The 27,904-nt window shown below is 36.9% G+C and overlaps 1 protein-coding gene across 1 annotated transcript; it reads right to left on the reverse strand.

The window, feature by feature from the left end:
* Nucleotides 1–4,032: 4,032 nt before the first annotated feature.
* LOC104214282 (protein POST-ILLUMINATION CHLOROPHYLL FLUORESCENCE INCREASE, chloroplastic) lies at nt 4,033–7,169 on the reverse strand. The gene is made up of 9 exons (XM_009763936.2): nt 7,067–7,169; nt 6,847–6,945; nt 6,103–6,223; nt 5,730–5,814; nt 5,557–5,635; nt 5,016–5,129; nt 4,811–4,923; nt 4,558–4,668; nt 4,033–4,466 (listed from the first exon to the last, which is right to left on the reverse strand). The coding sequence occupies exons 2-9, from the start codon at nt 6,935–6,937 to the stop codon at nt 4,347–4,349; spliced, it is 834 nt and encodes a 277-aa protein (XP_009762238.1). The 5' UTR covers nt 6,938–6,945; nt 7,067–7,169; the 3' UTR covers nt 4,033–4,346.
* Nucleotides 7,170–27,904: the final 20,735 nt, after the last annotated feature.

A 27,904-nucleotide genomic window follows, 5' to 3' on the forward strand; every position in this document is an offset into this window, starting at 1 on the left:
AAGCACGTATTTTTGAACGCATTTTCTACAATAAAACAAACAAACAAAACTTTAACAAAAGTGAAGAAAAGTGAAGGAAAACACAAAAATCAAACCAAAAATAAAGGCCATGAACACAAAGCAGAAGCCAATTTTCCCAAATTGTAACAAAACTCAAAAAATAAAAAATTCTACCCTAAAAGTCGAAATAACAAAGCATGCAAACTGAAACATCAAGTTTAGGCCCAGAACGAAGATAGAAGGAACACAAAATCAAACGAAAAACACAACAACATTGTAAAGAAAATAGCCATAATCAAAAAAGCAAAAAAAATAAGAATAAAACAAAATTCAAAACTAAAACTGTGGTAAAAGCATAAAATGAAACGAAAATTACCTAAAAAAATAGTGAAAGCTCGAAAAAGTACTTGAGCCCCAACAATGGAGATCGGTTGCCTTCGTCTCTGAGAAAACCGTGAGGAAGAGAGAGAAAAAGAAAGAGAGAAATTGAAATTTAAAAGCGAAGACCATTGTTTTAATATTTGCGGGCTACCAGATGAAAACTAAATTTCAAAACATATACAACCTGGGCTAAACCAGGTAAGTGCTTCAAATGTGGGCTATTTTCGAATGGGTTGTATGGCCCAAATGATATATGATGTAATTTATTCTTTTTCTTTTTGGTTTTTCCCTTTTAATTTATCTTTTTTTTAAATGAAGAAAAACAACAATTTTCAAATATGGGAACATGATGGGAGGTTTTCTTTACATGTTTATTTTTTGTTATTGTATTTGATTCCTTTTATACTCCTAAAAATAATAAGTATAGTGTATATATATATATATATATATATAGTTGTATAAATATTATTTATATAGTATACTACTTGTATATTACTATTATATTATATACATCGTATATAACCAATATATACAATATAGATATTTGGATATGCATAGTGATATATGATGTATTTTGGGCATATAATAATTTTATGATTTAGTCTGTCGCATATTTATTGTATAAATATTACATTTTACGAAATATATTATTATTTATAACTATTATATATATATATAATATGTACTTATATATTACTATTGTAATACATCATATATAAATAATATATCAATATTATATATCATCAACCCTAAAAAATCAAATAGGAAAATTGACTGTACAAAGTATCTTCATATACTTGTGGCTTACGTTTGTCCATTTCAATTGCTATTGCAAATATTAATACAAAAAGATGAAAATGGGAAAAAAATGAATGAATTTACCTCTTAGTATATCCTTTTCATATGCACTAAATCATCTATAAATATGATTAGAATATATTTAGAATACATTTTAGAATGGAATCAGCTTAATATGATATTTAGAATATAACATAAGAGGAAATAGTGTAACTGATTCCATGATTTGTGCCTCATTAATTGTGTGCATAATTTATACGATATGCTAATATTGTAAAACAATCTGTTATTTTTGGAATAAACAACAAATGATATTATTTTCTTAAATATTTTAAAAAAAATGCTCAGCCGTGTAACTTTCTCTTATGTTTTTTGCCTCTATTTGAGTCGAGCCTAAGTTAACCCATCATTTTTAGAGGCGTTTTCGTATATATATTATATATGAAACTATATTACCAAATATATTCATAGTTTGCTTATTACCCTTCATGTTAATAGTATCTACCTAATATATACAATGCATTAAATAAGGAATCAATGTAGCTTTATGATTCCTTATTTTGCGCGCTAAAAAAAGGGAATTAAATATTTTCCAGATCTTCCCCAACGCAAATCACGTACATTCCATAATTATCGTCGGCTTCACTCTGATCTTCCACAATGCAGAACAAGATTTTCCATACTCTGTTTTTGCGATACACTCTGTTTCTAGAAATTCTCTCTACATCTCTCTCTATTCTCAATCGCAAATTTCAGTAATACAAAACAAATGAAAAGAGAGCAGCAATTCCACCATTGACAACCATTAAAAAACTTGAAAGCTTTGAATTCAAATTTGGATTTTCAAAAATCATTATTTGTTTGGATTGAGTGTTGTTGAAAATAATCGGGAATATGGTTTGGAGTTTATATCTCAATTTTGAGGGGTTTTGGTGAAGATTAGACTTGGTTTTGACTGAATTTCAGATTGAAACTCGAAGAAGAAGAAGAAGAAGAAGAAGAAGAAGAAGACATATTGCAGAAATTGTAGATAAATTGTAGATTATTTGTATTATGATTGTAGATGCTTTATTTTCTATTTTCACAAATAAAAACTTCTACAAATCTTCTGAAAAACGCAATTATGTCAAAAATCCCAATTATGCTACAATTGAATGAGAATTGGGATATAAAAATTCAATGTACCCAGTTTGTGGATATTTTGTAGATAAATTGTAGATTATTTGTATTCTAATTATAGATGCTTTATTTTCTGTTTTCACAAATCCAAAACCACTAAAACTTCTACAAAATCTTCTGCAAAAAACGCAATTATGTCGAAAATACCAATTAAGCTACAATTGAATGAGAATTGGGATATTAAAATTCAATGTACCCAGTTTGTAGATATTTTGTAGATTATTTGTATTCTGATTGTAGATGCTTTGTTTTCTGTTTTCACAAATCAAAAACGACTAAAACTTGTACAAATCTTCTGCAAAAAACAGTCTACAATTTAGTATAAATGTAGTAATTATGTAGATACCCTTACAAATAATACTGCTTTATACATACTTAAACTGATTTGTTGTATATTTGTAGAATTTTTGTTGAAAATATACTGAAAGATATGTTCTTTCAGTATATATCTAGCATATTCTCTGTTGCTAATTGATTCTGTTTTCATCTTATCTCTAACTGGAATAGTTCTGATGGATGTTTGAATTGGGAAATGTTAAGGTAAGATTTCCAGATAATATTACCGAACATTCCCAAGAAATGTAGTATTTATTCACCAAAAGTTGCTACTGATTTTCCATCACAACTAATAGCATCATCTGGAATATATGGAAGAATCAAAAGCAATATTTTGGATTAGGCTTCAACGAGAAACTTACTGCATCGAAGAATGAATATTAGAGGAATCTGCATCCAAGAATACCTGGATTAAGCACTTCAAATTCTGTTCTCATATAAACAAAGAAGAATTTTCAGATTCATTTAATTAAGGAGTAAAAACCGTACAATTAATTATACCCTTAATTAATTATGGTATAGAATTGGTAATTTGGTATACTAAGTGTAATTAGGTCAAATCTTAAATATTGAGGGTAATAAAGTTTCCTATGTGGCATAGGAATGTAAAAATTCCCATTTTTTATAGCCCATTCTGACCCATGAAGTAGCCCAAATGCAACCCATGAAGCTCATCCAAAACAAAGGGATCTCAACCCAACTTATCTAGAAAATTACTTAGTTGCTCCATCATTAGTTTCTGTATTTAAGTTTAAAAATAAGAATCAAAGTATTTAAGTTTTAGTGTAAATATGAATAATTTTGTAATTGAGTTGTGGTGAAATTTACTTATTTAGAAATAACATAAAAGATATTTTTCAACTTACAAATTTTAAATATTAATTTGTTATTTAAGAAAATATATTTTGATTCTCAAAATACTAATAGTAGTTATTTACCTTTTATACATAGGTGTATAGAAGGTAAAAGACTTTGTTTATGCAAGATACACATTGTTCTAAAATATGGGTCAAGTTTAGCGGATTGAGTTATGACCCATTGTTTAGCCCATCTTGACTCATTCCCAGTACACTTTGCGCGAGTTGGGCTATGATCTATTGTTTAGCCCATCTTGACCCAGCCCAAGTACCCTTTGGGTTAGGTTGGTCAATGACTTATTTATTGACCTAACCTATCTTGACCCGTTAAAATTCAGTACAACCCGCTCATTTGATACCCCTAATCTCATATGACATATACTATGACAGTTTCTAATAAGTTTATACTAATAATGGCATTTGTTCCAAGGGGTTTGGCCGTTTGGGGATGGCTCAACACCCAATAGTACAAGAAGAATCGTGTAGCAAGAGCTTTTTCGGCTATATGCCAAATTGCCAACAGGTAATTATCAAATTTCTCTAAGGTTCTGGACAACATATCAGTACAGAAGCTACTTGTATAACTGGACATTTTAAGCATCCACAGTATAGGGCTGGAGATTCATATTTACTCGAGTGTTTCTCTTTACTAAGTCTAGATGTTTGTTTTATCACACAAGGGAATCAGGGAAAGGTGAAGGGTAAGGAAAATAGTGGAAGTCAAACCCATACTTAGTGTGAAAGACTTCCAACGATAACACTAAGGTATAAGCATTGGTCATATGTAGTGAAAAGTTAATCCTCAGCATCTGAATATGGTGGACAAGATCCATCATCAACATTGGCTAGTGGATTGAAATAAGGAGAGCTTGGGTCAATGCATCCAGGTACTATATCAAGATCGCAACGATCACCCTGCATCAGCATAGTGTCCCTTCTAATCAAATACTGTAGCTTTGAAAATTATTAAAACAGAAATAAAGATCAAAGATGATTTTTTACTTACTCCTTCCACAGACAAGTTTCCAACCATAGCACATCTTGTGATCACAATATTCGTGTCCGGGAAAATTGCCTTGTCACACGCACCCTCCTGACTTAACTCCCCTGCAAGTCCCTGCACAACAAAGAGAATGATCTTCTAATAATGCCAATGAACATGATTCATATAATCCTCTTCTAATAGAAATGACAAAAGCATGATTGAAAATCATGCTAGTTAACTAGTAAAAGATAAGAACTGAATATATGCTACGTACCTCAGTGAAGAACTCGGTTGGTTTATTTCGCCAAGCATTAGGGACCTGAAATTGTAGTCTATAGGGACCATCCCATTCGGTTCCATTCGTGAATGAGAAGATCAAACTAAGGGCTGAAATCAGAAAAAAACAAAATGTTAAAAATGGGTGAAAGATATAGTCATCTCATGCAATTTAAGACAAGTTCTTGTCTAATAAAACTCACCATGCTTTGGGATACATATTTGAATTGTATAAATAGGAGGATCTGCTTTTCCTCTAGTTTTCATGAGCATTGCCCTAGGCTCACCACCACACATGATAGGCTGATTGAAACCTCCTGAAATTATGGCTCAAGAATTCAGCATTTTCAATAGAGGTTCACTCATTTTTATATCACAGGTTCTAATTAAGAGTCTTAATTTAAGAGTGTGTAGCATGATGAAGAAAATTGCATATACATGAAAGAAAAAAAGATGATTTTAGTATTCTTTTAGCTTCAAAATCTGAATAAGGGCAGCCCGGTGCACTAAGCTCCCGCTATACACGAGGTCCAGGGAAGGGCTGGACCATAAGGGTCTGTTGTACGCAACCTTACCCTGCATTTTTGCAAGAGGCTGTTTCCATAGCTCGAACCCGTGACCTCCTCGTCACATGGCAGCAACTTTATCAGTTACGCCAAGACTCCCCTTCACGTAATCTGAGTAATTATGTGAAATGGAAATTCCTATTAGGCATCAAATTTCATAAAACAAACAAAAATTTACCATTAAAAGCAATTCCAAACTCTTCATTAGGGACCATATTGTTTGCAGCTGGATTGTAGAAAAGCTTCAGTCTCTCTCCCTGTCAAAAAAAGATTTTGGAACCTAAAATTAAAAGGCGTTCAGGCCCTATATACCAATAAAATCTATCCATATTTTGGAAATGTGAAACATACTGCAGTAGGAGGAAGACCATTCATTGTTTTCCAATAGACTGGGGCTCTTCCAAGGTCAAATTTAGCCCATGTAGGAAGTGTGTATCTGAAACATGAAAGTTTGATCGTTAAACTTCTATGCACTGACATTCTAAAAATATTTTTACACGCGTATGAGATCACCTAAAAGATACTTAACCTAACCATCCATATTAAGTTAGAATTGTTTCCTGAAAAATAGGACAAATAACCTACCACAACATGTAATACATTAATAATATGCAATATATATACATGGTTGGCCTATGGAAGTTATTTCCTATATATATATTTGATGCTTACAAGATTCAATATCTCATAATAATTCAGAAGAAAAGAGAAAGGTGGAGCTTACTCTTTGACTTCCTCTGCAGGGGAAGTTGCAACAGCAGCAGCAACTATACCTCCACTAATCCGTACCAGTTTCCTCGTTGTTGGATAACATCTTCTTAAGTGAGCTCCCATAAAACTTGTAGCTGCGTTTTCAATTTACAGACATGTTAGACATTCTATCCAATTTGGGCATATTTCATTCCAATGATTAAAAAAGTAAATTAGTCTTTTAACCAAGGTAGGAGTTTTCTACAACTTTTCTCTAAATCCAATTCTCACACTTTGGTCAACATTGGAATTAATATCAAAGTTAGTGCAGCAATAAGAACTAAGCATTTATCATAACAGGGGCGAAGCCAGGGGCATATCCAGCTCTTTAGTACCGGATTCATCTGAATCCAGTATTTTCGACAAGGAACATAAATTTATGTGTAAAATTTACTAGAATTACAACAAATATTCTTTAACAATATAATGTGTTCAATACTAAAGATTTTAAAGATTGAACCCATAAAATTTAAATTCTGAATTCGCTAAAGTGAGACAAGGGGATTCAATTGAATGATGTACTATGCAAATAAGACAAAAACAGTTCTTTTGGATTATATTAACTATTGAATCCTCAAGGAAAGATTCCAGTACAGTAGCAAAAAAAATTATTTTTGGTCACAGGTTCCAATCCTCTAATATTTTTTAATCTCTATTATGAATTTCCGGCTTTGCTATTGTGATAATCAAATGGAAAAAAATGATAGCAAGAACGTACCATATATATTTGAAACAGAGGGACTTGCATTACTATTAGAAGCAGAACGAGTTGCTGAAAATAAGGAGGTGTTTGTTGATGCTGCAGCCATTTTGGAAGCTGTAGGATGAGAAAATTAGAGACTATTTCAGATAAAAGAAGGATATGCCGTGAAGTATAAATTCATTTGCAACCACACAAAAATACAAAATTTTTTGCACGTTGAAGAAATATCTCTTACCCCTAGAACAGGACAAACCACTTCATTTTCACACTTCGCAATAATCTTCAACTTCCCAAAAAATCTTGATATTTAAAACAAATATCTCACTCTCTCGTTTCTCAATCCTTCCACGTCGAAAAAGCCAGCCATCTTTATTATCACGTACAAATTCAATAATTTTAAGTTAATAGATCCAAAGTACTGTTAGGACCACCGAAATAATCAGGTTTGTGGAAGCTATCAAAGCAAAACTTAAACGACGATAAATCAGCTAATAAACAAGAAATATACCAAAAGACATACAAACATTTAACGTGGTTTGGTCAATTGACCTACGTCCACAGCGGAGATGAGCAATCCACTATATAAAAGAGAGTACAAAATATCGAGAGAACAACCTCACAAAGAGGCAAACACAAGTGACACACTAACACTTGTCCCGTAAAGTTTTCCCCCTAAACATGACTCTCAAACCCAATATGGCTACATTGTGGATGCTACTGAATGAGAAAGACATATCTTCAATTTATAGAACTCCAAACCTTTTCCTACATCAAAAAGGACTAGCCAAATATGGAAGAATTATATTTTCCTTCTAGGAAAAGAAAAACCAAAATATGGTGAATATGTTGTCCTTTCCTTCATGAGATAGGAAAACCAATTATGACAAGATAATCAAGACAATGAGCACTACTTCCCTTGGCAAGATAATCTCCAAGGTTGCTCTGATGGTAAGCAACCTCCACTTCCAACCAAGAGGTTGTGAGTTCGAGTCTCCCCAAGAGCAAGGTGAGAAGTTCTGGGAGGGAAGGATGCCGGGGGTCTATTTGGAAACAACCTTTCTACCTCAGGGTAGGGGTAAGGTCTGCGTACACACTACCCTCCCCAGACCCCACTAAGTGGGATTATACTGGGTTGTTGTTGTTGTTGTTGTTGTTGAGTAGTGCTTTCTCTTAAAGCCAAAACCCACTCAAAATAGAAATAAACACCAAATCCAATTCCGAATAGGAATAGAAACCAAAAGAGAATAGGATTAGGCCATTGGCCCTTTGGCTAGACAACATGGGCATGTGCCCAACAAACTCCCCTCCAGCCAAGGGGCCAAATGTGTCTTCAAGTAGAGAAACTATTGACACATTTGGCCCCTTGGCTGGAGGGGAGTTTGTTGGGCACATGCCCATATTGTCCAGCCAAAGGGCCAATGGCCTAATCCTATTTTCTTTTGGTTTCCATTCCTATTCGGAATTGGATTCAGTGTTTATTCCTATTTTGAGTGGGTTTTGGCTTTAAGAGAAAGCACTACTCATGATCTATAAATAGGACAACCTTGGAGAATTGTTCCATGCTCATTGATACAAATCTTTGAAAGACTTAAGCACATGGTTTTTGAGAGAGCTTTCATCAAGAGAGAAGAGAGAAGAGAAAAGAAAAGTATTTGCTTTGCTGCAAATTTTTATTCCGACCAGCCAAGTTCAAATCAAGTTTTGGGTCCGTTAACTGTTGGATCGGGATAATATTTTGACTGAGTGTTCGTAACATTTTGATCTTTGATTTGAACGGTGAAGATTGGATTTGGGGACCCGTAGCATTTGATTTCGAGCCTCGAACAATAGCTTTGCTTTTGTGGATTTTCCTCTTTCTTCAATTGATTAGTTGTTGCTCTTGTTGCTCCATGTTTGACACTTGTTGTTTAGCCAATTTGGAGAACTTTTGTAACCCTCTTATTGTTATAGTGGAGTTTTTTGGATCTTTGTGATCCCGTGGTTTTTACCTTCGATTTGAAGAGTTTTTCACGTTGAAATTTGGTGTTCTTTATCTTCCTTAATTCCGGATTTGCCTCTTCCTCGACGTAACAAGTACATGCACCAACTACTCTTTCTAACAAAAAGTGCAACTTTAAGTATAAGTTACTCCCTTTTTGTTTCAATTCGTATGACATAGAATTTTTGAAATTTGTAATCTTTGATATGTCATAATATTTATGTGACTTTAAAACTTTTGAAACATTTATATTGCCATAAAATTTTCTCATTAAAGATAAATAATTTCTTTGAAAATAATTAGTTTTAATTATAAAAAAATACTATTCTTTTTGAAATAATCTAATAAGGAAATAGTGCCATACATTCTTATGAAATACATGAAAAATGCCCACACACTCCCACTGTAGGTACTGTTCAGACATAGTTATGAAAATTGTTCAATCCTTTATAAATATATTAAGGTGACCTTGTATTTTGTAGGCAAGTAACATTCTACATTGTCAAAAGATGCCAATAAGGTCATTGTGCTAATTGCTTTTCGATCCCAGAATTTCAGTATATCTCGCAAATACAATTTTGCTATATGATATTTGCGGGAATTTGGAGAAGCAGCTATTCTATGGAGTAATAAGTTTATTTGGAGCACGAACATCATCCATAAATTCAATATTTTCTACAGTTCAAAAATGAAGATGAATGAAAAACCAGGGGGATAAAAGGAGAATAATGTATAAGGCGTGGTTTGGTTGATGGGATATGAGATAATAATTTTAGGATTATATGCGAGATTATTTTATTCCGCGGTTGATTGAATTTTTGAATTTTGATCCATAATTGTGGTATTATTCTATCCTACATTGAGGACGGGATAATAATCTCGGGATTACTAATCCCAATATAAAATATTAAAATGACAAAGGTGCCCTTCTCCAAGGCTATTCCCATGAAATCCTTAAAAAGTTTTAGATTATGATTTAAAATAAAAATTTATCCCAACTTATCTAGTATACACCAAACAAATGTTTATATTATGCCACGTGTATCTCATTTCAAGTCCAAACAACTAAACATCTACCAATAGAAATACATCCCCTTAATCATTCCAACATTATTTAATATCCTTATTATAATTCTATTATTATAATTCGGGGATGACTTGTTCCCAACCAAATGACCCATAAGCGTCTAGGAAATTTTCATAACTAGAAGGCGTATAAGAATATATAACATTCAATACTGCCATTTGCAAATTTACACTATATACAATAAAAAAAATTCTCCTATCTTGATCAAGTTGGCAAAAGTCAATCAAAATGGCAGAATAATCTCTTATTTTAAGCCTAAAAGAATAAAAAACTTATCACAACACAATCACTCATTTAGTTTCCTAATAGTCTCTCATCATCTTTTCTTGTATTTCTTTTATTCCCTCAATAAATATTGTTTTTTTTTTCACTCAGAAATTAACTTCTTCAAAAGAAATATTGTAAAAACAAAGCAAAAATAATAAAGACCATCGATAGCAATCTTTCGCCAAAATCAGTTTTAAAAATCATAAATCTTTTAAATAACGATATATTAACGGTATATATTAGTTTTATATAAGCATACAAATAGATTATATCACATTATAATACTTAAATATGCATAGTATGTTTATATATATAGTTGATATACCATTTACATTTGCAGTAACATATACATATTTGTGTATGTTTACTTTACCAAATATATATTTATATACCACACATATAATATTAAGTATACTATTTGTATATATCATATATTATATGTATATACTTATATACTATACGTATATATTCACCTTCGGTTAATGCCAAACTCCTCAAGTAACATTTTCTTCGTTGTTTTGTCGAAGACAGTTACATAAAGTTTGTCAAGATCTTGAAAAAAGTGCACAAATATTATCTAAAAAAGAATAATTTAGAAGTTCTAAAATTTTATAAACAAGTGCATATTTTCAAGTTGAATTTATGATATTATCAATAAGCAATGTTCAAATAATCTAGCAAAGAATCATGGGATAGTTGTAGCACCCGAAAAATTTCGAAGTGCTTGAGCGCTAATTAAAAAAGTTAATGTGTGCTAATTACATTATTTTGTGAGCAGACGAGGACGATTAATATGATGGATATCAATTGGACAGAATAATAAGTGTAAGAGTTATATTATAAGTGATGTGGGGTCTAAGGAGAGCCCAAAGTTCAAGTTAAGTTGGAAACTATACGACGGACTAAAGTATCAAATGAGTACGCACAAGGTCTAATTGTAGATAAACATAACTCTCAATATATATAGAGTTGTATGATGAACTACCTATTAAATTAGAATTCTTGTCTAGTTTCCAACGGTTCTAACCGTTCGCTATTAAGAGATTTGTAGAAGGAGTTATGGACGTTTTAGTAAAGGTATCTAGCAGAGAAAAATAAACTTGGGATGCGGGGTACAACTTGCAAAACGCAAGGTACAACTCTTTGAATGTAATACCCTAATATTTTAAATTAGGACATATTGAATATTTAGTGAATAATTTAAGTCCAAAGGAAAAAAAAGAACTACCTAATAAAATAAAACAAATCAAAACAAAAAAGAAAAAATAATAAGGAATTGAAACAAAAAAGGCCGAAGCCCATTCTCTGGCCAAAAAGCAAAAAGAAAGAATGGGGATAAAGAAAGGGAGGAAAGCCTCACGACCGGAAAACAAGAAAAGACAACGTGAGTTTTCCCTTCTCCTTCCACTGAAGAGCACGACAAAAATCCAACACAGAGAAAACTAATTAAATAGAGAACAAGGTAAATTTTTAAACTTAATTCATAGGTTTGATTCATAAATTTCATGGTTATAGAACTAGCATACCGTTACTGATTTCCCTCGAGTAGGGACTACCGTTATATTTGACTTCTTGCGAAGAAGTCCACAATTATACCGATTACATGATTCGTTCATTGAAACCTCCCAAACATAAATATTGATATTGCACAGTGTTTACCGAGCTTATTACCGAATTGCCAATTGAATTATATTATATGAAAAACATGATAAGATTGAATATTGTTTAGTATTTCTAAAGCACATTCTTATAATATTTTCTGTTTATTATACTAGTATGTCTTTTGACTTGTCCCCATTAAAAACGGTTGTGGTTAAGTATTATTACTCACTGAGCTAGCGACTTACTCCCCGCTATTTTTTTTACAGAGACAACAATTGACACATGCGAGGATTTTGTTAATTAGAGCGCACTAGTTGATAGTTCTTAGTGAGCCTCGTATTTATTCACGTGGGCAAGGAGTTTTAATTAATTGTTATGGTCTTTTCTTTGAATTCTTAGACTCGTTCCATAGTCATTCTTTTAGTGTCATAAGTATTCCTTCATTATTATAGACTTATGTTGAGTATCGCTCTTTTTTATTAAATTTGAGGATAAATTAGTATTTCTAGTTGTTAGTGGGTGGACTATTAATGGTAGATATTTGTTTTGGTTAATTGATAAAATTATATTTGTTAGAATTTATATTAAGATGTTTGGTTGTTGATTTTGACACACAAATTTTTGGTTAGTCCAAAAACAGGGAAAATGCTGTCCGATTTTCTGCGAAATACCGATGAGGCTTACCTGGGGCACTTGCTCCTAAGTGTCGGTCATGATCCTAAATTGGGTCGTGACAACGTTGGTATCAGATCCGGGTTTCAAGTCCCGAGTCATGAAGCAATGTTTAGTAGAGTCTTGTTCATGGGTATGTAGGTGCCTATGCTTATGGTCCTGAGGCTACTGAACATCTAGGATGTTTTTCCTTCTTTTATTCCTTGATCGTGTATTGAGATTACTTGAGATTAACTTTGGAGTACTTCTTTCGCAGATGGCTAGGACTCACACACCCTCATCTGCTGGACGTGGTACTACCCGAGGTGGTGATCAAGTTGGGGTTTCATCAAACTAGAAGACATGCCCCTCCTCAACTTGAAGTTGGAAACATGGGTCAACCCCAAGCTGCTATGCTAGATCAAGTGCAAGAACAAAGGGGTTTAGGACACTCCATCACTAGTGCCAACTATTGTACCTACTGTTACCTATCTGCAGATGCAGTGACAAGGTTATTGAATGTGCTAGAGGCATTGGTGCCTACTCAGGGAGGAAGTTCAGCTCCATGCTACTTTACAGACACAAGCACATGCACAGACTAAGATTTTCAGGAACAAGGAGGTATCCCTGCAAAAGTTTATGAAATTGAAATCACCAAAATCCACAGGTTCTGATAATTCAGTAGATCCTCAAAATTTTTTGGATGGGATACTCAAGGCATTACATGCTCTAGGATGTTCTAGTGAGAGAGTCGTTGAGCTCGCAGCATACAAACTAGATGATATGGCCAATACATAGTATGAAACTGTATTGCTAGGAAGTCCAGCAGGAGCAGCACCACTGACGTGGGATGAGTTCAGTAAGTTGTTCATGGATCATTTTCTCCCAGACAACCTGAGGAAAAAATATGCTAGAGACTTTGAGAGGTTGGTTCAGATATGGTTGTGTCAACATATAACACCAAATTTTGTAATCTGGCTAGATATGCTCCTTACTTAGTGCCTACCCAAGAAGCCCGAGTTCAGAGGTTTGTTAATGGGTTGGTTGGTCGTCTATACACTATAGTAGCCCCACAGATGAAGACTTTGTCCTACTCTGATGCAGCCGATCTTACTAGAAAGATCGAAAATAAAGGACGTGATGAGCGTGCAACCAATGATTTATGTAAGAAGGCCAAGACGGGAGTATTTTTCAGTGGCGATTTTAGTGAATTTCACAGAGTAGGAAATCAGGGACAACAACAACAAGGTTCTCAAACATGGACACCCTTTTCTTCACAATCCGCATACAGACCACATTACAGATAAGATACTATGGGACCATCATCATCTAGACATCATAATTCTGGGTAGATATATGCCACTACTCTAATCTGCCAGACCTGTTGTAGATCACATTTGGTCCAGTGTCGTGTTCTAACTGGAGAGTGCTTTCGGTGTGGCCAGTTGGGACATCACTTAAGGGATTACCCTTCAGCCCGAGGAATTTTAGTCAGGCTTCTATTCAGTCAGCTACACCTACTCAGACTACTCGTAATGCTTCAGGTGCTGTAGGTACATGAAATAGAGGTCGAGGTGCCGGAGAACGTGCTACTGTGAATCAAGGACAAGGGAATGCTGGTAGTGGTAGGCGAGAGTTTTGGCATTTACTATAAAAGATGCTCAGGCCTCGAATGCTGTGGTTACATGTATTCTTTCTGTCTGTTCATTTGGTGCACTTGCGTTGATTGATCCGGGATCTAATCACTCATATGTGTCCTCGTACTTTGTTTTGAGGTTTGATAGACAACCTGAGCTATTGAATGATCCTTTTCTAGTTGCTACTCCTGTTGGAGAGTCTCTATTAGCTGAATACGTGTACCGTGCTTGTCAGATTCGGGTTGAGGGTAGAGATACTCTAGCTGACCTTATTGTACTTGATATGATTGACTTTGACATGTTGATGAGAATGGATTGGTTATTTTTTTTCTATGCTATTGTCTATTGCCATGCAAAGATAGTTAAATTTGAGATACCAAACGAGCCCAGCTTTGTCCTAAAAAGGGGTAAGGTTCCAGAGATTTGCAAAGTTGTATCTTTTATGAAGGCTCAACGGCTTATGAAGAAAGGTTGATTGGGTCTCTTAGATATTGTAAATGACATAAGAAAGGAAACAATAGGTATAAAAAATGTACCAGTAGTGAGAGAATTTTCTGATGTATTTTCTAAAGATTTACTAGGATTACCTCCAGTATGAGAAATAGACTTTGGTATTGATTTGCCACCTGACACACAACCCATATTGATACCCTCATATCGGATGGCACCAGCAGAGTTGAAGGAGCTAAAGCAACAATTGCAAGATTTGTTAGATAAGGGTTTTATCAGACCGAGTATATCTCCATAGGTTGCACCAGTACTGTTTGTAGAGGAAAAACGGATCTATGAGAATGTGCATTGACTACAGGCAGTTGAACAAGACAATAAAACGCAATAAATATCCTTTTTCTCATATAGATGACATGTTTAATCAGTTACAACGAGCTGCACACTTGTCAAATCAGCTTAGAATCAAAGATGAAGATATTTCTAAGACTACTTTCAGAGCTCGATAGGGGTACTATGAGTTTCTCGTGATGCCTTTTGGGCTAACTAATTCTCCAGATGCATTTGTCGCGCCCTTTTTTCTTGCAAAATCGGGTTTCGACACGTGACAACTCTTTTAAGGAAGGTGTTAAAAGAGAGAGTCGCCACCTAACAGGTTTAAGGTGCGTTAGGGCACCTATTTGCAAATAACTCTGGTTTATCAGTTTGCGTCACCAAAGATCGGGTAAGGGCTCAAATTATCTCAAAGAGAAAGTGTTAGGCACTCTTCGAGGTCCACAATTGTGGGTCCCAGCCAAACTCAAATTATATGAATTAGTCAGACAAAGAAAGCAAGAAGTGTAGGAAGTTTTATTAAACACAAATAATTGATTTAAAGACAAAATGGAGGGGGGGGGTCCTAAATGCTTTAGCCTAAAGGATCATCCCGTGCAACATAAATAATATTTCATAACTCCCTCGAGATGGGGTGTTACTCGTACTATTCAACGCGCACAAACTATTATCTCCTGCTACCCGATTACTATCTTTAAGTTGTTACCTAAAGCGTACTAGTTGATTCTAAACCGTGCCTTATGCGTGCACTACCTGTCCCATGCCTATGGTCCAGGAGGCGTTTGGACCTCTATTTTGGATAGTTCTAGACTTAACTTAGGCTTCTCAAAATGATAAACCTAGGCGTTATAAAAAACAAGTTGGACCTCATATAAAAGCAATTTAGGGGCTCAAGTTATCCTCCACACTTAGACAATAAATGCACGCAAACAAATTCTCACATTAAGTGCTAGACAGTTCCAGAATTGGGCCAAATTAAAGCCATTACGCCCAATAGACATGGTTTCTATGCGACCTCGTGCAGACAGTTTCAGATGCAAGGTGCCATTTTAGATACAATTTCTGAGTGACTACACCATTGCCTACTGATTGCAAGTTATAAGCGATTAAACCTATAAACATGCTATCTAGGTGATTTACGCAGTAGTTAGTAGTGATATCCATGGAAGACATTCAGAATTACTCAGTTTAATCCTATATGAATGCTTTCTAATAGTGGCAACAAAACAGTGTTGAAAGTTAATATTAGCACTTAAAAAGCGAGTGGGATTACCATATAGGCAGGATTTCTACAATTAGCGATTGAAACTAGTTTTAACTCCTATAGACATGTCTCCTAAGTGAGTAATTATAACAATAATACATTAACCAATTAAGACCATATAGGCATGATTTCTAAAAATGCTGATTTGTAGAACATAAACCATCAGAACCCTATGATCATGATATCTAATGAATATGCTGTAATGCACATAGAGATATTGGTCATTTTGTTTCCTATAAGCATTATATCTAACAAACGTAGAAGTAGAATATGTTGAACGAATTCAACATTAAAGTCCTATTGTAATAACCCGGCTGGTCGTTTCATGAGTTACCGCTCTGTTTCCCCAATTTCTGCTTCTTATTGCCTTGTTATCGGGTTGGTTGGCTCGGGTTAGGAAAGGTTTTGGTAAGGTTTGAGACACTTAGTCTCTTTTGAGGAAGCTTAAGTTGGAAAAGTCAACCGGATGTTGACTTATGTGATAAAGGGCTCGGATGTGAGTTACGATGGTTCGGATAGTTTCGGGAGGTGATTTGGGACTTAGGAGAGTGATCGGAATGTGTTTTGGAGGTGCATAGTAGATTTAGGCTTGAATTGGCGAAATTGGAATTTTGGCATTTTCTGGTTGGTAGGTAAGATTTTGATATAGGGGTCGAAATAGAATTCCGGGAGTTGCAGTAGGTCCGTGGTGTCATTTGGGATGTGTGTGCAAAATTTTAGGTCATTCGGATGTGGTTTGATAGACTTTTGAATCGAAAGCGAAATTTGGAAGATTTTAGAATTCTTAGGCTTGAATCCGATGCAAATTTGGTGTTTTGATGTTGTTTTGAGCGTTCCGAAGGTTGGAACAAGTTTGAATGATGTTATGGGATATGTTGGGATGTTTGGTTGAGGCCCCGAGGGCCTCGGGTGAGTTTCGCATGATTAAACGGACCATTTCAAGTTGGATAAAATTGCAGAAAATCTGCTGTTGATGTTGCAAACAGTTGTGCTTCGCGTTCGCGAGTGGACCCTCGCATTCGCAAAGGGTTGAGATATGAAGCTGGGAAATTGGCCTTCGCATTCGCGAAGGGTTAATGATCATGGTTATCGCGTTTGCGTAGAGGTAAGTGAGCAGATGGGGTCCTGGAGGATTTGTTCTTCGCGTTTGTGGGTGGGGAGCCGCGTTCGCGAAGAGAGGGGAAGCTAAGCCTTCGCGTTCGCGTATGGGGAGTAGTGATCGCGATGAAGGGAAACAAATTTTCCGTGATTTTGGGTCTAAGTTCCTCTATTTTTGGGTGATTTTGAAGCTTTTTGAAAGGGATTGAATAGGGAATCAAGGGGGAATACTTGGAGGTAAAATTTATGGACTTAATACTCAATCCTAATGTGATTTCTACCTAATTAATCATGGAATTTGTAGAATTTAAGTCTAAATATTGAAGAACTAGGGCTTGTAATTGGAGACCTAGAATTTGGGATTTGAGGGGTCGTTTGTGGTTGGATTTTGGTGCTTTTGATATGAATGAACTCGGGGAGTTATAAGGAGTCTATTGATGTAAATTTTATCGGATTCCGAGACGTGGGCCCGACGGTCGGATTTGGCTAATTTCGGGATTTGTGTTGTAATTTGATTTCTTTCGAGTGGGCTTTATTCCCTTATCATGTTTTGATGGTTTTGCACTGATTTTGGTTAGATTTGGAGCATCCGGAGGCCGATTCGAGAGGCAAGGGCATCGCGGGCTAGAGTTTGGACCGGATAGAGGTGAGTAATGATTGTAAATGTTGTCCTGAGGGTATGAAACCCCGGATTTCACATCGTTGTGCTATATTGAGGTGACGCACATGCTAGATGACAAGCGTGCAGTTGTACACTATTGGGGATTGTGACTTAGTCTGTCCCGAATGACTATTTTACTGCGTATTTGATTGAAAACTATTTGCTATCATCATGTTTTGGGCTGAATGCCATATTTGGGCCTCGTACCAATTGTTTTGGACCCTTAAGGGATTTTTACTACTATTCCTCATTGTTTTGACTTTATAATTGTACTCAGTCATGCTATATTTTACTGTTTTCATAACTCAGCCATGTTTATACTATTTTGACATCTTAAATGATATTTTTAGCTGAGCATCATACTTTACTGTGCTCGAGTGGCTTTTAGAGATTTCTGATTGAGTAGGGCCGAGGGCCTGTGTTGTGAGATTATTATGGGATCGGGATGCACACCGCAGTAGTGTTGTACTGATTTATGATTACAAGGCCGAGGGCCTGAGTTGTTATGCCACGGGTAGCTTGATATGAGGCCGAGAGCCTATTGATTATGCCACGAGATGGCTTGATATTGCGCTTGGGCCGTAAGGGGACCCTCCCGGAGTTTGTACACCCCCAATGAGCGCGAGTACCCAGTGTGATAGGTGATATAGCCCGAGGGGCTGGTGTTGTTCCATGTTATTGCCCGAGGGGCTGATTCTGTTGATATTGTGCCTGAGGGGCTGATTTTATATGTTTATCCTTTCTCGCTGCTTTTCATTTACTTGTTTAACTATTAAAAAGGTGTTTTAAAGAAGCTTATACTGAACTAAGGTGTTTTTAGAAGATTTCACTGTTTTATTGTATTGTATTGGTTTTACACTGCCTCTTTGTAGCATTTTGCTGTGCTTTACGTGTTTTCTTATCGCTCAGTCTTCATTTATTTTTATTACTCACTGAGTTGGAGTACTCACTTTACTCCCTGCACCCTGTGTGCAGATTCAGGAGCTTCGGTCCCGCCAGTGAGGGTTGATTGCTCCCAGCAGGCTATTTGGAGTCCACTAGGTTGTTGCTCGGCATTCGCAGCCGAGTGTTTCTCCCTCCTATTTTAATTCCCTTGTTCTAGTTCTGTAATAGACTATATAAACTCATTCATACTCTAATACTTATGTTAGATGCTCATGACTGGTGACACCTCGATGTCGGGCTGTGTTTGTTTTCGCAGTTGATATATTTCACTCTATTATAGGGTTTATCATTATTAATAATTTAAATTATGAATTATTATCTGTTAATTTATTTGGGGGTTTGTGTCGGGTGGCCTTGTCTTCACGAGAGGCTCCATCATGACTGGGTCTGGGTTTAGGTCGTGACACCTATAGGCAGGTTATCTAACACACATAGAAGCAGAATATGTTTGAGAAAATTAAACACCTATAGGCAGGATTTCTACCCTTTTCATGCAAGCATTAGAATAGACCCATTTCCCCAATTTTACTAACACCCTAATGTTATTACAACATTATTACAGGCCTAATGAATGAAATAAATTATAAAGATACAAAATACTATAGCGAGACTAAGGCAGACCCAAAGTATACCCGGCCAGGCCAGACTTTCAATCTCAAGTCCACATAGCTTCACAACAGCCCAGAAAATAATCTTCATAGCAAAAAATCAGTAGCCATCAAAGATTCAGAAAACAACCATGTACAAAAGCCCATTGGCTCATTCAGTAGGTAGAAAAGGGAAAAGTTGAGCAATGAGGAAAAATGGCAAAGAACCTTGAACCCTAGTGCGTTAGAGTTCCCAAGGGCTTCAAGAACCCAGGGCAATGCTCACACTAGATAGGTTAATAGAAGAGATTCAAGGATAGTACAGGTTTCAGTATCAGGGGAAATGACGAAAGACCCAATCCTAGAGTGTCAGAGTTCACAAGGGCCTCAAATGGACCTCGAGCAGTGCTCACACTAGGGAGGTCAGTAGCAAGAGCCTTGATAGCCTTGGCTTTTAGCCAGTTTAGAATAAGGAGTTCAGAATAACATAAGTGATAATGAGGGAGAATGGACAATAGCTGAGGACAGAAGTGGGGAACACACTTATAACCTAAAGCAGACATAGCCATGGAGAGCAACTAATCAAATAGGCCAGCGAGTTCACCAGGACTTTAGCACATAGGAAAACACCAAATAGACAGCCACACATTGAAAGAGTTGGAGGAAAGAAACAAGTTTGCAGGATTAACAGTCATGACACTAAACCAATTGGGGCTTAAGAGGTTCAGATTAAGCTAAACATGCATCCTAGGGTCATGCTAATTAGTATTTGGGCATGATGGGGAACATATTTTGTGATAAACACTAGAAGAAATAGGGTATCAAATGAACAAAGGACAGACTATAATATGTATTAGCATAGAAGCAAGATCATAGTCGATAGCAAATAGTTTTAATACAAATTGCAACACATTGTACATGCAGAACAAACATTGCAAAGATTCAGAACAATGCAAGATGGCAAACTCATATCAAATATCACATATGGGTATTCTAGGACTGTCACAATAGACTAAACAACTAGAGAAGATCTAAATTATGTCACAAAATGGTTCAAGCAGGGCATGGAAAAATAGGGTTGAGGTAACTGGTAAAATCTCAATCAGTTACTAATGGGGTATGAGGTTCAAGAGAGCATGTTGAGTGACAAAATAGCAAGCGAACAGATCATAATTAACACAGACATTCTAGCATTCATTATAGAGGCTAAAGATAAAACGAACAAGCATGATTAGGGAAACATCCAGAAACCCTTGCACTCAGATTACCCAAGTTAGGCTTGGATAAACACAAAACTAGTAGCATTAGGAGGGGAGTCAGATGCTAAGAACAAGGTAGAATTAACAGAATCACGTGCAAAAGTAATCTGGAAAATATATTAAGGCAAGAATTTTAGAGGTGAGAACATACACGAATCAAGAACACATAGGGATGAAACTGCAAGAGTCTAGTAGCTTACTAGTTAAATGAACAACAAACAAAAGCAAAAGATCCACAAGAGTTCAGAAGAGTTCGAACAGTAGATTCTCTGTGGCCTTGGCTTTCAGTCGGCCACCACAAAACAAAGAACGAGATAATAAGGAATTCATAGAGCAAAGCCTCAAATTTTTAGTGACATTATCGATTAAGGTCTGTTCAAAAAGTGAATAGGGGAGGGGTTTATATAGTAGTAAAATCGGATGCACAAACAAAGAAAATAATTGATTAAACACATGTAACGAAAGAAATCAAGTAAACATAGACGAAGAAAAGGGAGAGATCTCACATGAAAGTCAGTAAAACAACATAAAAGGAAAAACTATCAAACTCCAAACCCTAGATAGGTTTAAACTCGAAATCAGACAACTGGTATGAAAGATCCAGTTCATCTCGCATATATGGACAGAATATCATACAAATCTTCAAGATTGAGTCGATTCTCATCCAATATAGAGGTGGTATTTGCCAAAATTAGGCAAATACCTAAATAATACCAAAATAAAGTAGCCAGTACCAAAGGAACCCAAATATGGTAAGCAAATAATGGTAAAATCCCATTATCAACGGGATTTAGAGAGGGGATTTGGGGGTGATACAACTAGGGTTCGTAGAAGATGAGAGCATGTGAGGGCAGCGGAGCAAAGAGAATATGTCTCTAGGGTTAGGGGTTGAGTTATAAGAAGAAACGGGGGGAAACGTTATGAGCCGTTGATCATATTTGATCAACGGTTGAGATTTAAGAGGAGTTGGTTCGGTGTTTTGGACTTGGTTGGGAATTAGGGTCGTTTGGATTGGGCTTAGGGGGTTTGGGCCTGAGATTTGGGTAGTTTGGGTCCGAAAATAAGCAAAATTTGGGTTGTTATTTAAATACCCAATATTTAGTAAGAAATAATTTATAAAAATAATTAATAAATAGCAAAAATATTATTTTTACACTAAAATGATTAAAAATAATAAATTAACATTATACAAATCTAAAAAGATATTTTTTGCATAAATAATGCAATTATACATGAATTTAGGCTATTATTGCAAAAATATGCAATTAGCCTAAAAAATGCAAATGTAATTATGATAAATGAAAATATATATTTAAAAATATGCATGTTGGTGTAAATAATAAGTTTAGATGATTAAATCGTCATAAGATAATTTGAAGGATAATTACCGAATATTTATATAATAAAATACAGAAATAATTCGATTTAAAGCCTTTTAAAATTATGGAAAATTATGAAAAATGCTTGTATAGACTTATAAACTAAATGATAATGCAAATATACTATTTTGAAAGTATATGTATACAATTTAAAAATACGAGGGAAAAATTAGGTATCAACAACATTCATGGATTTAATGAATAGGGTGTTCAAGCCGTTTCTGGATAGATTTGTAATAATATTTATTGATGATATCCTGATATATTCTCGTAGCCAAGGTGAACACGAGAATCATCTGAAGACTATGTTGCATATATTGTGAGAACATCGACTTTATGCTAAGTTCTCAAAGTGTGAATTTTGGCTGGACTCAGTATCATTTCTGGGGCATGTTGTATCCAAAGATGGAATTATGATAGATCCTACGAAGACAGAAGCTCTACAGAAATGGCCCAGACCTACTTCTCCTACAGAGATTCGTAGCTTTTTAGGCTTAGCAGGCTATTACAGGCATTTTGTGCAGGATTTCTCCATAATAGCAGTGCCACTAACTAAGCTAACACAGAAAAATGCAAGGTTTTAGTGGACGGAAGAATGTGAGCAGAGCTTTCAAAATCTCAAGACGTGTTTGACAAGAGAACCAATATTAGCTATACCATCACGTTCTGGAGGATTTACGGTGTTTTGTGATGCATCAAGGGTGGGATTAGGATGTGTTCTCATGCAAAATGATCGCGTTATAGCTTATGCTTCGAGACAATTGAAAAAGCACGAGCAAAAATATCCTCATGATTTGGAGATGGCTGCAATGGTATTTGCTTTAAAAATTTGTAAGCACTACCTATACGGTGAAACTTGTGAGATTTATATTTACTATAAAAGTTTGAAGTACATTTTTCAACATAGAGATTTGTACTTTTGGCAACATCGGTAGATGGATGTAACGACTCGACCGCTTTGCCCTGTTCCCCTATTAACTATTTTCCCTTTGCTCTATTATTATCATGTGACTTGCCGGATCTCATGACCCTAAAATAGGACCCAGTCGTGATGGCGCCTCTCGTGAAGACAAGGCTAACCGACACTTCCCATTTTCCAAGATATTAACAATTAAGCATTTAGAAATAATCGAAACAAGATAAAATAATCCAAAATAGCAAATAATATCATAAATACGCGGAAGAACAACCCAACACAGCCCGATACCGAGGTGTTACTAGTCATGAGCATCTACAAGTTCTAATACAAGTTTGAGAAGTCTATAAAATATTACAAATTGTCCGATATAGAGATAGAAAAGACAAAGAGGGAGAAACACGAGTCTGCGGACGTCAAGCAGCTACCTCGTGAACTCTGAATGTCCGCCGAGAGCTCTCAACTCGCACTGGCAGGATCAACAACGCCTGAATCTGCACATAGGGGTGCAGGGTGTAAAGTGAGTACTCTAACTCAGTGAGTAACAAGTGTAAATAAAGACTGAAAGCAAGAAATCACGTAAGGCGCAAAACATTCTATAATGAAGCAGTAACACCATTTAAAATCAGAAAATCAGTGAAAGATAGGTAAAATCCTTTAACTCAAATGTGTTTTCATGAAAAACCTTTTTCAATACTTAAGCAGGTAATTGACAGTCAATTATGAAAAGTAAACACATAAAGGCTCGCCCCTCGAGCACAATATCAACAAATCCGCCCCTCGGGCAACATCTCAGAACAGTACCAGCCCCTCGGGCTCAAATCTCAGATCACAATACTAGCCCCTCGGGCTCAATCTCACATCACAATGGGTACCCGCACTTACTGGGGGTGTACAGACTCCTATAGGGTCCCCCTACAGCCCAAGCATCAATCAAGCCACCTCGTGGCGTACCTATCTCAGGCTCTCGGCCTCATAATCAGTATCAGATGTTTCCTCAAAACATAGGCCCTCGGCCTTACTCAGTCAAAAATCTCACAAGCCCCTCGGGCAATAGTAAAATAGTGTTTCTCAGCCCAAACATTATGTAAAATATCATTTAAGTATTAAAACTGAGTAAACAAGGCTGAGTATGAAAACAGTGGAAAATAACATGACTGCGTTCAAGTATAGAGTCAAAACAGTGAGGAAATATCAGTAAAAACCCCCGAAGGGTTCAAATAGTTGGCACGAAGCCCAAATATAGCATTCAGCCCAAATAATGATGATAGCAAATAGATTTAGGTCAAATACGCGGTAAAAATCATCAATCGGGACGGACCAAGTAACAATCCCCTATAGTGCACGACCCCACGCTCGTCATCAAACGTGTGTCTCACCTCAATATAGCATTATGATGTACAATCCGGGGTTTCAAACCCTCAGAACATCATTTACAATCATTACTCATCTCGAACCGGTCAAATCTCTATCTCGCGATGCCTTTACCCCTCGAATCGGCCTCCACTCGCGTTGAATCTATCCAAAATCAAAACGAGGATGTCAAAATATGTTATGGGAACGAAGCCCAAGCAAAAATAATCAAAATACGACACAAATCCCGAAATTACCAAAACCCGACCCCCGGGCCCATGTCTCGGAATTTGATAATTTTTACATAAATAGATTCCTTATCTCCCCACGACTCCATAAATATCAAAAGTTCAGAAATCCGACCCCAATTGGTCCTTCAAATCCACAATTAAAATCCTAAATTTTCAAGCCCTAGTTTCCCCAATTTTAACCTTTAATTTCCATAATTTCTAGCTCTAATCCATGAAATAATAGCATAGGAACGAGGTTTAGGTGCAAATCCCTTACCTCAATGAAGTTCCCTTGAAATCCCTCTTTCCAATCGCCCAAAAAGCTCCCAAGCCGAGATAAAAATGGTGAAATAGCTCAAAATTTGCGAAGGCTACAATTTATACCTTCTGTCCAGTCATTTTTGCATCTGCGGCACAATACCCGCTTCTGCAGTACCGCATATGCGGTTCTTCTTCCGCTTCAGCGGAAATCACTTCATGGACCAAACCTCTTCTGCGATCAATCTTCCGCATCTGCACCTTCGTAGGTGCGGTCCATCCACCGCATCTACGGTCGCTGCCTTTCCAGGCATTCCCGCTTTTGTGATCCCTTATCCGCATCTGCGGCTTCACAGATGCGGTCCCATTAGCCGCTTCTGTGGTTCGTGCTCCTCTAGCCCTTTTTTCGCTTCTGTGGCCTATCTTTCGCACGTGCTGCGTCGCACCTGTGTGCGGAAATACCAGAAGCAGCGGAAATTCTGCAACTTCACAAGTCTCAAACCTTTCCATCAACCATCCAAAATTATCCCGAGGCCCCCGGGACCTCAACTAAAAGCATAAACATATCCTAATACCTTATTCAAACTTGTTCCAATCATCAAAAAACCTCAAACAACATCAAATCACCCAAAACACATCGGATTCAAGCAAAACTTTCTAAAATCTTCGGAATTTCGCTTTTGATAAAAAACCCAACCAAACCACGTCCGAATGACTTGAAATTTTGTACACACATCCCAAATGATACAAAGGAAGTACTGCAACTCTCGGAATTCTATTTCGACCCCTGTATCAAAATCTCGCCTACCAACCGGAAATCGCCAAAATACCAACTTCGCCAATTCAAGCCTAATTCTGCTCCGAACCTCCAAAACTCATTCCGATCACGCTCCTAAATCCCAAATCACCTCCTGATGCTATCCAAACCATCGGAACTCACATTTGAGCCCTCTAACATATAAGTCAACATCCGGTTGACTTTTCCAACTTACGCTTCGCTTCCTCAAACGAGACTAAGTATCTCAAACCTTCTCAAAACCTTTCCGAACCCGAGCCAACCAACCCGATCACGTATAGAACCGATAGGAAAAGCAATAAGAAGCAGAAATGGAGAAAACAAAGCGGTAACTCATGAGACAACTGGATAGGTCGTCACATCCTCCCCAATTTAAACGAATGTTCGTCTTCGAACGAGTCAAAAAACATACCTGAAGCCTCAAACATGTGAGGATATCTGCTTCGCATCTCCCGTTCGGTCTCCTAGGTAGCCTCCTCCACGGGCCGACCTCTCCACTGCACTTTCATTGAAGCTATATCCTTTGATCTCAACTTCCGAACCTGATGACCCAAAATAGCTACTGGCTCCACATCATAGGTCAAATCATCATGCAACTGAACCGTGCTGAAATCCAGAACATGATACGGATCCCCAATATACTTCCAGAGCATGGAAAAATGAAATACCAGATGTATACTCGACAATCTGGGTAGCAAAGCAAGCTCATAAGCCACCTCCCCAATCCTTCGAAGAACCTCAAAAGGCACAATGAACTGAGGACTCAATTTACCTTTCTTCCCAAATCTCATGACACCTTTCATCGGTGAAACCTTCAACAGAACCTTCTCGCCAAATCTCATGACACCCTTCATCGGTGAAACCTTCAACAGAACCTTCTCGCCAACCATGTGGGACACATCCCGAACCTTCCTGTCAGCATAACTCTTTTGCCTCGACTGCGCTGTACGAAGCCTCTCTTGAATTACTTTCACCTTTTCTAAAGCATCTTACACCAAGTCTGTTCCTAATAGCCTAGCCTCACCCGGCTCAAACCACCCAACTGAAGATCTACACCGCCTCCCATACAAAGCCTCATATAGATCCATCTGAATACTCGACTGGTAGCTGTTGTTATAAGCAAACTCTCCAAGTGGTAGAAACTGATCCCATGACCCTCCGAAATCAATGACACAAGCACGCAACATGTCCTCCAATATCTAAATAGTATGCTCGGACTGCCCGTCCGTCTGAGGGTGAAAAGCTATGCTCAACTCAACCTGAGTACCCAACTCTCACTGCATCGACCTCCAAAACTGTGAAGCAAACTGAGTGCCCCTATCTGAAATGATGGAAACTGGTACACCATGCAAACGAACAATCTCCTGGATATAGGTCTCTACCAACCACTCTAAAGAATATGTAGTACATAGGGGAATGAAGTGCGCGGACTTGGTCAGCCGATCCACAATCACCCAAATAGCATCGAACTTCCTCAAAGTCCATGGAAGCCCAACAACAAAGTCCATAGTGATCCTCTCCCACTTCCATTCTAGAATATCCATCCGCTGAAGCAAGCCACCGGTCTCTGATGCTCATATTTCACCTGCTGACAATTGCGACATCGAGCTACAAATCCCACAATATCTTTCTTCATTCTTCTCTACCAATAGTGTTGCCTCAAATCCTGATACATCTTTGCGGAACCGGAATGAATGGAATACCGCAAGCTATGGGCCTCCTCCAGAATCAACTCCGTAGCTCATCCACATTGGGCACACAAATCCGACCTTGCATCCTCAATACCCCATCATCACCAATGGTCACATCCCTGGAATCATCATGCTGAACTCTGTCCTTAAGGACAAGAAAATGCGGATCATCATACTGGCGCTCTCTGATGCGATCATATAAGGAAGACCGAGAAACCACACAAGCCAACACCCGACTAGGCTCCGAAATATCTAACCTCACGAATTGATTGGCCAAGGCCTGAACATCAACTGAAAGAGGTCTCTCCCCAACTGGAATATATGCCAAACTTTCCATACTCATTGGCTTTTGGTTCAAACCTTCGGCCACCACATTGGCCTTTCCCGGATGGTACAATATAGTGATATCATAATCCTTAAGCAACTCCAACAACCTCCGCTGCCTCAAATAGAGATCCTTCTATTCGAACAAGTGTTGGAGGCTATGATGATCAGTAAACACCTCACAAGAGACACCATACAAGTAATGTCTCCAGATCTTCAACGCGTGAACTATGGCAGCCAACTCCAAATCATGAATGGGGTAGTTCTTCTCATGGGACTTCAACTGACGAGAATCATAAGCAATAACTCT

The sequence above is a fragment of the Nicotiana sylvestris genome, chromosome 10, assembly GCF_000393655.2.
Source record: "Nicotiana sylvestris chromosome 10, ASM39365v2, whole genome shotgun sequence".
Taxonomy (NCBI): Eukaryota; Viridiplantae; Streptophyta; class Magnoliopsida; order Solanales; family Solanaceae; genus Nicotiana; species Nicotiana sylvestris.